This window comes from Lepidothrix coronata, unplaced genomic scaffold, assembly GCF_001604755.1.
Source record: "Lepidothrix coronata isolate B3197 unplaced genomic scaffold, Lepidothrix_coronata-1.0 Scaffold133, whole genome shotgun sequence".
NCBI lineage: Eukaryota > Metazoa > Chordata > Aves > Passeriformes > Pipridae > Lepidothrix > Lepidothrix coronata.
In genome coordinates this window covers 1,255,422-1,270,076 of record NW_016690313.1, presented here as the reverse complement: position 1 = coordinate 1,270,076, position 14,655 = coordinate 1,255,422, and the positions used below count along the sequence as shown (strand labels likewise).

The 14,655-nt window shown below is 41.3% G+C and overlaps 1 protein-coding gene across 2 annotated transcripts in view; it reads right to left on the bottom strand.

Moving 5' to 3' along the window:
- Positions 1-238: 238 nt before the first annotated feature.
- MPPED2 (metallophosphoesterase domain containing 2) overlaps positions 239-14,655 on the bottom strand; it is a 127,870-nt gene continuing 113,453 nt past the window's right edge. For both annotated transcript variants that reach the window (XM_017827021.1, XM_017827022.1), the window contains 3 exons: positions 5,967-6,082; positions 3,154-3,267; positions 239-453 (listed from right to left, as the gene is read on the bottom strand). In XM_017827021.1, coding sequence (XP_017682510.1) covers positions 335-453; positions 3,154-3,267; positions 5,967-6,082 — 349 coding nt within the window. In that variant the 3' untranslated portion in view covers positions 239-334. The remainder of the gene's footprint in view (positions 454-3,153; positions 3,268-5,966; positions 6,083-14,655) is intronic.

Here is a 14,655-nt window from a genome sequence, read left to right as displayed (position 1 = left end):
TTGAAAAACAAAATTCATTTTACAAATTCACAATGCTTTATCAATTTAAAATGAATGCTGCATTTCCAAAAAGCACAACCTCTAACTTTTCTCCTTGTTTGTTTTGCACCAGCAATTTACAAAAAAAAAAAAAAAACAAACCAAAAAAAAAACAAAAAAAAACCCCCAAACCCCAAAGCCCACCCCAAAACAAAAACCCCCACGGTTCCCCCAAAATCCCACCCCGCCCTCCCCCAGCCCCTCTTTCGAAATAAACATGTAACTGAATGTAAGTTTTATAATTAGAAAATGGCAGTTTATAGACCTTCCCCAGTTCCAAATGTGCAGTAGTGCTTCAGGATCCTTGAGGGGTCGGAAGGTCGAATATAATTGGAGGGTTGGTTGGTTGGAAGCTGACTGTACACGTTGAAGCATTGATGTACGTCGTGTAACCGTCTGTCATGATGCCATAACCTGTGGGGACAACGTGTCACACTCACTGCACCACAAACAAACAGTGCTGAAGGCTTGTTGTGGGATCAGTGCTTTGGAGTAAAATTAAATTAATCCCTTCAAAACGATGCAAAGCTCTTGAAAGCTGCTTGATTGAAAAAAAAAAATACACAGTGTGCCGTGTTTGAAATAAGGATGGATACTTTTGTTTTATGTGCAAACCTTTTTCCCCCCCATGGATAGCCCTCTGTTGCAACTGGATGCAGCAGAAACAGAGACAAAGCCACACATGTTCTTTTTCTAATTACATTATTAGTGAGCTACAGTCAGAAGAAAAAGACCATTCAGGATTCGGAAGTATCTTTGGTTTAGTCTACAACACCCTCTCGCTGGGAAATGACCCAAACTCTTGTAAGCTCTCCCTCTGCTAGTCCTTATTATCCAGTTCCTCGTCACAGGACTGCCAAGCTGGTGTTCGTGCTGGCTCCTGATACCCCAGAAACTCCTCAGCAGGTTAAAAGTATACACACACACACATCCAGGTTGTCCAGAGAAGCTCCATCCCTGGAAGTGTTCAAGGCCAGGTTGGATGGGGCTTGGAGCGAGCTGGTCTAGTGGAAGGTGTCCTTGCCCCTGGCAGGGGGTTTGGAATAAGATGATCTTTAAGGTCCCTCCCAATCAAAACCATTTTATGACTCCACGATATACTATATATATACACACACACACACACATATGTGCATATACATATATATACACACATATATATTTTTAAACTATTTTTGTAAAAATGTGTGTGTTTTCAGCTGACATCCACAAAAAGCTAAACAAAGAACTTGGAAAAGGTCTTGAAAATGTATCTGGCACCAAATGTACTCGAAAAAATAATTTTGAAAACCCCCAGAGTTTCATGGAGGAAGAGAGTTTCCCATCACAAACCCACAGAGGAAAAATGTTTTTCTTTTAAACCATTATGATACAGTACAGATCACTGCTGTCTGAAAGCTAAGATAAATACAGCTACCCACAGTGCCTATCAGAAAGAATAATCACTTCAGAATTGCTGCACTGTCCACCTGTATTACTTTATTTATTTAGAATGGCAATTTTGATTTAGACCATCTCATGGTGGGAAAAACCCTGTTTGTGGTTGTTCTTGCTTATCAAGCAGGGAAAAAACCTGCATCACCAAAATGTGTGTACAGCCTCCGTTGATTTAAGGGAATGTGGTGCATGTTCATCTCAGCTGGAGTTGGATGAGAATTAATTGAACTGTAAGATAATGCTTTTAACACTTTGCTATTTCTTCCCATACTGAAACAAGCTGTTCTTATGTCTTCTGTGTAAGTACTAAACGGGATTTTAACTTTTTGTTGTTATTCTTGTAAGAATTTATTTGAACGTTCGCTTTTAATATGTGCTGCCACCTTTCCTGTGAGATACAAGTGCAGGGTGCTACACATGGTTCCTTGGTGCTTTCTCATAATAATGGTCTTGTACATTTTAAATATCTTCCTCTCCCACTATTTAATGCTATTACAACCAGAAGTTTCACCACCTAATGTGCCTACAAAGGCTGTAGACAACTTACACGTTTTAGCTGGAAGTCTTGCTATATTCGCTTATTCTTAATATGCAAGGACTAATATTTATACAAAATATCCAGTCTTTTCCTGGGTGCATTAAAAGACTGTTATTTGTGCCTCTATACTTAAGGTCATGTCAGCATTCCCAGTATAAACTCTTTATTTGCAGATGCCAGGCATGAAATTCGTCATATGGAGTCACAAGGGCTTCAGAAAAACCAACACCACTAGTTGAGAAAGCTGTCCTTTTTTTATTTTCCTTTTATGAAGTCCTCCAAATCTTTAAGCTTATGGAGAACCTACTTACAGACAATGGAGAAACCTCCAGGGGGAGAATATAAAGCATTTAATGTGTAATTTTGAGTTCCAGGGTCACAAAGTCTTACACTCTCTCTCAGGCAGAACTCCTAGTGTTTGTCTCTCAGGCACGTGAAAGCTGTGAAATTGTATTAAATATTTAAGTATCTCCAGCATGTATTTAATCTCTCAGTCACTTCCACTGCCACAAACTGAGCTCATTGTTTCTGAAGCTTCACACTCTGCCTGTCCTGGCACTGACAGTGGGGAAATATCTCTTCTAAAACATGAGACTCCTGGAGGGTAACACACGCAGTACAGACTGTATTACAGGGTGCTTTTAGAAATGTATGCACAGTGAGTTCTGGCAATGCCTCCTGATGCCTGACTCAAGATGCCCTCCTTTCTGCTTCTCCTTGTGCACTGAGGGAGGTGAGCTGAGACAGTAAGTTGTCTTTGATTTTCTTTTCCCTCTGGCACCTTTCTTACCTCCTGTATTTAGAGTAATGGGGATAATTTTCATTTTGGCTTGCAAGTGTGGGGAATCTCATCTGTTTCTCTAACTAAGTTTGTCAAAACTTGAATTGCTTTCAAATAACCTGCATAGAACAACCTTTGCACAGTGAGAGATGTAGGTGGCTAAATGTAGCACACATTCCTGAAACAGCCTGTTTTAATTCTGGCATAAATTTACAATGTGCTGTGCATGCAACCACTTCCCTCAGCTCCTTCCCCACTTTAGTCCAATATGCCACCCTCCATCCATTGCAATACACCATCAAAATGTGCTCCTTGAAATCTGTCTGAGATCCAAGTGGGGAGTAGTGCTGCTCCTTACCTTCATGAATCCCACCAAAGACATGGAGTTTGGGCCTTACTCGCCTCTGCACTGTGTTCAGCAGCTCCACACAACCCACTCTCTGCAGCTCCTTTGGAACCCAGTCTCGAAAACCTGAAGGCAAAATGCAATCAATATTGTTAATTTTCTCTTATTCAGGTAAGGTTTCACGTAGTCTTTCAGGAAGTCATAATTCACAGAAGGTTTATTACATTATCTCTAGTCATAACCTCTCCATTAAAGCACACAGTGGCTTTTAAGGAATGTTTCGCTGCCACTTTGTCTTCCTTAAGATTTCCTCCCTTCAACTGCTTTAATATTTTTCTGGATGTGATTTGTTTTTTTAAACTACAGGTTTAAACTCATCTTCCACCTTGAAACCCTGGGACATTTATTCCTGGCACTGTTGTAGATTTTTCTTTCCCTTGCCCTGGCTCTTGGAGCAGTCAGCTTCCCAAGCCAGCTGTGTGGTTATTCCAGAAACGAAAACAGCTCAGGAAGATCAGCTGATTTCGATACAGCTGTCACCCCAAAGGTTTAAAACACAGTCTCCCACAACTTTCAGAGGACCATGGTCTGCAAGCATCAGGTAACTTCTGAGCCCACATCACCAACCTCAAGCAATGCAGCAAAACAGCTTTCAACAAGCCAGTGCTAACTGATTATATTGCCAGTTGGTCCTACAGATAATATCGGAAAATGTGCAAAATTTGACATCAGTCCTTACAGAAGTTTGCTGCCTGGACTAGCACTGACAAACATCAGCAGGGCAAGATGAATGAGGGGGAGTGAAAGGGAAATTGGGAGCCAGGTCCGATTGCAGCACCATTCTCCCGACTTTAGTGTGATTACACCCTGTGCCAAGTTTATCCCAGGTAGTAAAAATGTGTTTGTGACATGAACTTGGCTAAATTTTAGAATGAACAAAGAGTCCAGTTACAGCTCTACCTCCTTTAATATTTACTTACTAAGTAAATAAGTAAACAATAAATATTTATTTAAAAAGCAGTATTTTGTCAATATTACCATACAGGCTGAGACCTAAAGCCCCTCATTTTAGGTATAGTACTAACAACTAATCTGTGTCTGTAGTTAAGATACAGTGCCAACCTTTTGAAATTGAACTTTATTATCTCCATCAAACACAAAATTTAAGTATGCTTATTCAATTAAAGCACTCCTTAGTGTCTGCAGCATCACAGTACTTCTGTATGAACCCAATTCAGAGCAGATGGATTAACAACCCATTTAAAACAGCACCCATGAAACATTATAAACATGCTTGCGGGGGTTTTTTTGCCTCTTTGGGAAAATAAACTGATTAAGAGAGTGCTGTTCAAAGCACTGGTTTGCAATATCCGGTGGCTCCAAAGCCAGTGGATGCTGTGTCCCTGCTTTAACACAGCAGTAAAGTGGGAGCTCCAGTGAGGTTAAAGAGAATTTGTAGATCACCTTATGATGTTTTCTAAGTTGTACCAAAAAAAATGGAACCAGAATACAAAAGGAGCAGTAATTACATTGGTCAAAAACTTTCTGGACTTTTTTTTCCCCTTAGCTTTGCTTAGATTGCTGACTCTTAATTGTGGTAGAAAGCATAAGCATGCATTATTTCCTGACTCCACTGTCACCGAGAAGCTCTGTGAGATCACTGAGCCAGCCTGGAAGCATTTAAAATGCTGCTTTATGATGGCACCATGCAACTCTTAGAAGTTTTTACTATATTCACAACCATCTCAAATGTCAGTGACTTCGTGAGATTTGTGTGATGATCTGACCCCTTGGATTGCAAGCTCTTACTAAAGCCCTGACAAAATCACAGCAAGGGCAATGAAAAGACCGCCACACTTCCTTATCCTGGTAAGTCATATTTATAAAGACAGATGCTCAGTTGTAAACCCCACTGAAATACTTAAAATACAGTCCTAGACTGCTTGCCACATGTGTCTTATAGAAAAGCAGTAAATAATACGTGATACTGTCTTCTGGGGGACAGGGTAGAGGAAAAATTGTGGGGCTTTTCAAGTGGTTTTAGTGTGTGGGCTTTAATGACTTCAGACATGCCATAACTGAGTACTCCTGTCCTGCTACATGAGTATCCCAGTGTCTTTTTGAGACCATCAGAACTTAGTTTAGATCTTACAAGCTAAATGGAGATCAGTGAATTACTCACGTTGACAAGGCAAGCAAAATTCAACTAAATGAGAAACTTTTAGCTACCTAATGAGAAAACAAATTATGCATTCATAGACTGGTGCTCACCCATCATTAGTTCAAGTAAGGAACAATTATCTAAGAATGTAATTTTCTTCCTTCACAAAGTTTTTATAAGCCAATTAATACCTTTAAAACTACTGTTACATATTCTAAGTTTATCAGGACTTTATCAAGGAGAATATGTGATTACATACTCCTAAACTCCTGACTGCTTACTCTCAAACCTTAAAGTAACATGCCATTGTAGTGAGAAAAGTTTTTAGAAGTTTTAGTCAATCTCTAAAAAAAACACATGGGATTGGAAACTGCTTGTCAGATGAATACTGTTCTTAAATAAAATGTCAAACTGTAACGGTTATTGAATCAGATATTTGATCCCCCCTAGCTTGAATTTAACAAAAAAATTAAGTTTTTTTATTGAAATTCAACAGATCAGCTAAGCCTAATCATCATTTTCCACTTCTTCCAAGAAGGTTTTTAATCCACAGTTTTGAGTTTGGGTGCAATTAGAGTATAGGTTAGAGCATTATTAGTTTTGCTTATTTTGAAAGTAAAATTCTCATGCAAAAAAAATCACACAGAGCTTTTGTTTCACTTACCAAGGGGAGGTCCATGTGTCATTAGTATATCAATTCCCTCAGGAATAAGGTTCCACTTGTCTAGCAAAGACTGACCTCTGGGTAGATTAAAGCCCCATCCATTAAACCACGGTGTCCTTTGGGGGAAAATAAGACAAACTGCATCAGTGTAAAATAAAAATCTCTTTCCTTCTCCAATTTTTTTCCAAATTAAACCAATTTCTGTGCTTCAGAGATTACTTGCAGACAGCCTTTTTGAAGGGGATGCCTTTAAAACACACTGATTCAAATACATACATACATTAATGTATACATTTGAATTCAGATTAATATCTGATGCTATTTTTGTGCTTGAAGAGTATTCAGCTCTGGGGGCATTTACTCACTAGAGGGAAAGGGAAAAATGTTAGAATAACATAGTCTAAATATAAAGCTTTTTTTTTTTTCAAAGTTTGGGGATGCTGGAAGGTAAGAACTCCTTGCTCATGCTAATTACCAAAACAAGCAAAAAAATTCCAAAGCTTTTTGGAGGCAAATATCAATTTCTCACAGCACAGGGCAGCAGTAAGCAACAGTTCAACAGGATGCACGAGGTGGCACTTAAAAGTACCATCTGTGCTACGGTGTTTCACCAAACTCAAACTTGCTCCTTTTAGCACTTTTAATACTGGGTTACTGTCACCTGTCTTGGTTTTGAACTCCTGAGCCTCCTAAAGATCTCCATCACACAATGTTTAGCCCTGAGCCTCCTAAAGATCTCCATCACACAATGTTTAGCCTCATCGTGGCTTTTTAAAGAGATTTTATAATTTAAAGTTCATCTACTATTTCTTAAGGAAAACTTATATTCTCAGTCTTCTCCACCATAGCATAGCATTGTTCTGAGACACTGGTTTAACCACCAATCCAAGCCTGTAGCAATGACAAGTGAACCTCCTAGGAGTACTTTTTCAAAGTATAACAGCAAAAATGAATAATTTTCATGCAGGTATATAATAATAAAGCCTTTCCTTATCAGATAGGTACACAAAGCAATTGTTCTGAAGAGATACTGTAATGTTTACAGTGTCTGTTACTAACAACTTTTTATACAGTTGTTCGTACTGTACTAATTTTAAGGGTTTTCAGCCATGTGTGCATTTCCTAGAGCTCAGGCAACAAATTTAGACTTCATTTTCTAGGGAGGAAACTCCTATCCTAGCCCTAGTCATTTGGGGGTATCTTTCTGAGAGTTCAAGCTACTCCTGACATCTTTTGTGTGCTGCAGTTCTGAAAAGAGAAGGCAAAAACTGGGGCAGAAAAACAATCACAAACCAAAGAAAACTGTACCTTTTAAAGAGATAGAGATCATTAGAGCCCTATGTAATTTCATTATGTAACCTGCCTCCTCTACCCTCTAAATTATTCATATTTCTCAGCCTCAAATATGCATTAAAGCAGGAGTGTCCTGCTGAGATTACACCTCTAATTTTTATTTTTTTGTAATTAAAGTGCTTTGTTTTCCCGACACAATGATTTGACCAATGAAGATTATACCCAGTTATATGGATGATCTGCATTCCTGACCATCAGCAGTATGGAAAAACAGCAGGCGCTGCTAATATAGGGGCAGGAAGGTCACTGGTGCCTTAGTAACAAATAATAGACATATCCCATGTAGTCCTACTGAACTAATACTTCTACTACACACACACAGGAACTCATTCAAGCCAGCAGACTTCCTGAATGAACACTAACAAAAGATAGGGAAATGAGACGTTTAGTCAAACATTTGATGTGAGCTATGGGTTCCTCATGTGCACAGCCACGAAGCTTCACCTCTCACAGCTGCCCCGCTCTGCACCCACGGAAATGCCCCAAAAACATTCCTGTGTTGCAAAGCAAGGTCAGTGGACTCACAGAAGGTTTGTATGCAGCTGAATTAAAACTGAAGGTTGTGTCTTAGCTTTAACCAAATCACAAGAATTTCTGCTCTTCTAGGATTGAAACCTGTATCCTGAAACATGTATCTAAATTTCCTGTCCTACAGAGCTCCTAGGTCTTAATATATCAAAATTATTGTAACATTCAAGGCTGCAGTTAGAAGTTTAAAGATTGTTTGGTTAAACATTCAGCTGCTTGAAAAAAACAAACACACAGAGCATTGGTCAAACTTTTCACTGTCAATTAATAATTCTTTCCCCACTTGCATTTCTCCCAAAGATAAGATTGTAGTTATTACACCATAGTTAAACCTGAAACATGAAACCACATCTGTGATTTCTCTGGAGCTCTTTGGAGACTACAACCACAGAAAAAGCTGGATTTGTCTGCAGGTTTTTTATTTTATTTTATTTTCTTCTGAAGCACTGTGGAAGGAGGAGGGGAACCTGAGCTCAAATATATTCCTCATTCACCAACCTCTGTAATTAGCTGTGACTAACAGGCCCCACACGGGAACCCACTTGCAAGAAAACTTTCAAGAAACCTTCCTGATTAGGCAGCATGTGCACAAAAAAGATGGTCAAGTGCTTACTTAATATAATAAAGATTTTCATACAAAATGAATAAACCAAGGAAGAACACCTGGATTGCAGATTTAGGCTTCAGGCATTTAAAATACAAAACCTTGCATATTCAGTGACAGCACTGCACAGACCAGGCAGACTGAGGGTCCCTGCCTTTCAGGGGGTTCAGGCATTTCCAGAAAGCCAAGAGGATGCGTTCAGAACACCACCAAGAAGAGAAACAGCTTTCTGGCACAGGCTCAGGTTTAGATGAGATCACAGGGAAGGTCACCCGATGTTTGCACTCGGCTGTGTTGCAGTGCAGACGAAATGGAGTTGATGTGCTGTGAATCCCACAGCACATCCCGTGTCACAATCCCGGGAGCGCACAGTGAACGGCTTTTTACCCCCAGCAAACTTGAAAGGCGTGGAGGAAAGACAACCCCTGCAGTGTAGGTAGGTAGCATCCTATCAAGGGGTATTGGATAGGGGTATTTTACTTCCATTAGTGCCTTTTTTTGAATACATGAGTTATTAGAGTCACTCTCAACTTCTAAATAATTTAGAAAAAAAACTGTGCATGACGTTAGGTGCCTTCTGCAACATATTTTCAAGCTGATTACTCACTGTGAGAAACCACTTCCTCTCTAGGAAGAAATGCCTATAATGAACTTTGGCTGCACTGTCAGGGTTTAAGCCCAGCTGGCAACCAAGCACCACACAGCCACTCCCTCCTCCCCGTGGGATGGGAAAGAGAATTGGACGGGTAAAAGCACATACACCCACCTGTGGTAACCCCCCAGTCAGGTGCAAATAATTAGTAAAGGCTGCTTGATCCTTACCAGCCATATTTCAGATCCGACCTGTTTTTTTTCTTTCCTATGGAGCTCTAAGTAAAAGTAATTTCGGTTAACTCCTAAAACTGTTCATCGTATACTTCATTTTTAAGTACAGCTGGCAAGAGCAGAAAGATATCAGCTGTTGAATAATGTCACGAGGGAGGCGTAGACGGAAAACCCACCGGGACTGGTAATGAGAGATTACAAATGATTTTGTCATTTTACGTTTGATGGACCAGAACACTTCCTCACACCCCCATGCCCGGCGTGTGCAGGGGAACCTAATTGAGCCTCTGCTTGTCAGAACCACGCCACACTCCACAGCCTCCTTCACGTGCCATCAAACCGTCACGATAATTCCCGGTCCCCGGCTCACCTGACAGCTCAGCCCTCGCCTGACTGCAAAGCTTCCTTGTGGTTTAGGGATAGCAGCTCTGCTGGCACCAGGTGTGACACAGGGAATATCCTCGTGAAAGGCAGACACCTGGCCCGTCCCTACTCTCCTCAGTTCTTCATTTCTACGCAGGAATCCCCACAGGTCCCCCTCCACCTGGCATTCTGGAAGCTACATTTTCTGCAATTAAAACTGAGTGCTTATGCAGGAGGCTGCAAATTATCTTTGCACCTTGTGCTGCAAGAGACGCAGACGTTACTTGACGTGATGCCAGGAAGGAGGGAATCTTAAGCTTCACAGCAAGACTCACCCTCCTTTTACAGGTGCACTGGGAGAACCCCTGGACAAGACACACAAATCCATCTGCTTTTTACAGCAGAGAGCTGCCTCTTCAGCAGGTGATCGGATCTCCCTTCTCCCAAGTAAACACCGTATGGTTTTATTAAAACCCAAATGAACCAAAGCCAACCCACAATAAAAGCACAGTCATGGAGCATTATTTCATGACCAAAAAAATCACAACTGCTCTTTGGTGTGCTCCTCAGAAGCGACACTATGACATGAGGAAACAGGAGACACAAGGCCACAGCCTAGTTCATCCATAAAGGAATTTCAAATCCTTCTGGAACTTTAATGTTTTTAAAGGTTGGTATCTCCTACAACCTACTTTCATCTCTTCTCTGGCTCATGAATTTAATTACCTGATCCTCAGAGTTCAACAACTCAAAAGGTAAATGTACAGTGAGACCTTCTAGATTCAGATTCTCCTCTTAACTCCACCAGTAAATCCGTTTATTTCAATAGTTACTTCTAAACAGGATTAGAAAAAATAAATTATCTCATGGTTCTTTAATCCCATGTATCCATTCATTTTTAAGGCTACCCAGTCTTTTAGGAAAGCTTCAATTTTATCCTTAATCCAATGAGTAAAGTGCGCAGGAGGCAAAAATCTCGTTCTATCTCCTACCACAGGATAACAGCCAAGGGAGTGTCTAAAAGGCATCACAGCAGGAAAGCGCTTCCACACGACCAATAACAGTAATGAAATGCTCTTTATTTTTTTCAGCGTTCCAAATGAACACACAGACCTGGCTCGGGAGGGAGAGAGACCGTTCCAGCAGCAGAACAAAAGTGGTGGGACAGGACATGGACACGCACTCCTAGACTTGCTCAGCTGCAGGACTGTCCTACAGACACGTCCCCAAAGCATCTACGCCGGTGCTGGGCAAAAGCTGCTGCCGTGCCTGTGGAGCAGCAGAGAGCAAACCACAAAGTGTGTGTGGGGGGGAAACAGTGACCTTTGTGCACTGAGAAGAAAAGCCTTTCAATCCCCTCCCTCTACCCCGCACAAGTGTTTGCCAGGGCCAGGCAGCCGGGCAGCCCACACGTGCCGGGTGCCGTGTTCAGTCAATGGACAGAGCGTGCCTACTGGGAATACACAAACAGCGACTGCCAGGGAGAAGGGGAAGGAGGAGAGAGCCTGTGTAATCATGGAGACAAAAGGCTGAGCAGGGCAAGTGCACAGTGTATTGAGGAAGCACATTTTTACAAGAGCTTCTGTAAAGGCCCCAGAACTTGCCTTCGGTGCCACAAAAGTACTTTTTTTTTTTTGGTTAAGCTCCTTCTTACAGTGAAGGTTCAAATGCTTTTTGCACAATGAAACAACTATCAGGAAATGATAAAGGCTAAATTATTTCCTAAATGTGCTCATCCTGTGTAATGTTGCTATATCAGTAAGAGGCCCAGCCTGGGGGCTCGAGCTGTATGTCATTCCCACTGAGCACTTCTGTGCCTCAGTGTCCTGTTTAGAGAGTGAGGACAATAATACACAACCAAAAGAATCACCATGAGGTCTGCTTCCTTGGGATTTTGCTTACCCTGCATCTTTAAACAGCTGAAGCTCTCACAAAAGTGGATTTTCAGTACTGCCATTATGTTAGCCATGTTACTGTATGTTACCTCCTTATTACCAACCTGCACACAAGTCTGGAAGCCTCTAAAACACAGTCCTGCTATTTTTACAAAGCTAGAAAAACCTGAAACCTCAACAGCTGCTGGTTATTTGTTTTGTTTCGTAGTTTTTCCTTTTTCTCTCTTTCACTTACAGTCTATAGTCTCTAAAGGCTGGTTATCTAAATGACAAAGCATTTGAGAAGCACAACCCCCTGTCATCCACCCTGCTTGGAGGGCAAGAGCCCACACAGTGCCTTTCCTCTGGGAAGCAGTATTCCACAATGAGAAGCAGCAGCAATCACCTCAGCACCACCAGCCAGCATGACATGGCACATTCCTTGCACCAGGCCTCTCTCAGTTTCTAATTCAGACTGTGGAAACTGGTCCATGAAGGTTTCAGCTTAAACTCCTGCCAGACAGAGATCCATGCTTGAATCTGTGAGAGCTATGAAAGGAAAGAAAAATCCAGGACCTTTACTGCTACCACTGCTACCTCTGTGGATACCTTTCAGTGATTTTGCTTCTCTGATGGTCCACACCAACCACTTCTATCCTGTGTCTTGAATGGTTAGTGATCCTTTTTGGCAGAGGATTGTCCATTCGGTTCACATGTTTTGTGTTAACAATACCAGAGCAGCACAGACAATATTTAAGAAAACTCATCTGTGGGGAAGGTGTGTTTTAACAAAAATAAAATTGAAAGAAGTTGAGGAAAGAAACACAGAACAAATACACCAGGGTTTAAGACACTTGAGAGCAAAGGAGCAGACAGGCAGGAGGTCGAAATGCGAGTAATGTCACAGAGGATCACAAGACACTGAGGACAGCAGGAGGCAGAACACAGGGCTCCCAGAGGACAGGAGTAAGGAACACACAGAGGAGCAGAGGAGTGGACTCCACCAGGAATCCAGTGGGTACCGGAAAGGACAGGAAAGGAGTAGATGAATTTCTCAAGTTTATGATCCATACTACCTTGGCTTAAGCATCTGAATTGCTCATCAAAGAGGAAATTTCCTCCAAACCTTCTGAGGCTTTTCAATCCCTAACTGTATTGAAATTATTTTATTTAGGGCTTTACTTAATGAGATCTGGGAGATACTTTAATGTCCCAAAAATATGAAAATAATTCAAACTTGACTCAAGGGCTAATTCCATTCTACTTTTAAAAGGAACAGAATTACAAAGGCCTACTAATAGAAGCAAGTATTAAACCTTACGTATTTCTGTGCTGCATAAAGTTGAGGATGGCTTGAAGGATAGACCTGGTGTAAAACAGGACCAGTTTTAAATGGATCCATACATTAAGTACACTTTGTTTCCCCACATGGCAGTGGAAGCACTGTGGCAGCAGCCCAGACCTATGGAGTACCATCCTGGATTGACTTGTAAAAGTGCTTTTCAGTCCAGAGTGGGCACAGTGTCCCCTTCATTCCCATACTACGTGGGAATGTACATGCACATGCACCTTTGAAGAGTCAAAGGATGCTGCAGTACTGAAAAGAGCTTAAATGCCTCAAATTCTTACAGTAGAATTTTGTGGTCTTGGTAGAAACACAAAGGATCCTGGTATATCTACCTAAAGGATGGTCCTGAAGCTCACCATAATATAAACTGAATGTCCATTCTGAGGGACACACCGGGGGAAAGAGGAAAAAAAAGGGGGAAAAAACAGCTGAAATTTTGATTTAATTTTGCTCAAGAACTGTGCATGTTAAAGAATGATGCTTGGATTCTTGTTTTCTTATAGTAAAAGTGATCATAATATGCTACTTGTATTGCATCTTAATTTTCTACATTCCTCTCATTATCCATGCAGGAAATGTAAACTGACAAAGCTTCTATCTCAGGTCAATCTGGAAGAGGCTTTTACTAACAGCCCTGCTTCTGTGATGACAACACAAATTAAAGTAGAGATAAAAAAAAAAAAGGTAAAGAAGTAAAGACCTCTCCCCCAACATATTATGTTGCATAGTTTCAATCCACTGGGGAAGTCTGTGTGTTTGCCATGTAAAAAAAGCCAAATCTGTACAGGTGTAATTGCAACCAGTAGCTTCTGTTGAATATTTTATACATTTATAAAAGCAGCATTTGGAAAATATTAACAGAAAGATGTCTGCCTTTAAAACAAGTAAGCTACATTTCAGTGAATTATGAAACAACTGTTGCCAGATATAAGTTAGTATAACAAATAAAATACTCCAAAGTAGTTATGCCTGCCTGTCCTATTAGAGAATTTGGTTCTTGGTCCTAGGAAACTGCCTCTAGGTATTTAATTATTTAGAATGCTCCTTAAAACAGAATACTTTAGCATCACTAGAGTGTCCATAGTTCCTTCAAAAGGTTATGCTGGTCAGTGAACACGATTGCTTGTTCATGAATTAATGCCACAAACCAGAAGCTTTCCAGATACATATTTTTATGTAGTGTTTCAGCACCTTTAGGTATGTTTACATCTGCAGCCTGTACTGCATAACATTTAATGAGACCAAGAGGAAAGGTGTGTGTTCCCCAGAGGATGAATTCTGGCTGGGGACTCCCTAAGAGCTGCTGAACCACTGTCCCAGTTCACTGCTGTCCAGAGGCCACAGCCCTCCATGCACTGTCATCAGTCACAGAATCACACAATATTCTGAGCTGGAAGGCACCCACAAGGATCCTCAGGCCCCCCGAGAATGTTGTTCAAATACTTCTTGAACTCTGTCAGGCTTGGTGTTGTGACCACTGCCCTGGGGAGCCTGTTCAGTGCCCAACCACCCTCTGGGTGAAAAACCTCTTTCTAATATCCAACCTAAACTTCCTCTGACACAACTTCAGGCCATTCCCTCAAGTCCTGTCACTGGTCACGACAGAGAAGAGATCAGTGCCTGCCCCTTCTTTGCCCCTCACGAGGAAGTTGTAACTGCAATGATGTCTCCCCTCAGTCTCCTCCTCTCCAGGCTGAACGCACCAAGTGCCCTCAGCTGCTCCTCACACGGCTTCCCCTCAAGGCCCTTGATCTTTCTGCCCTTTTTGGATGCTCTCCAATAGCTTAATATGCA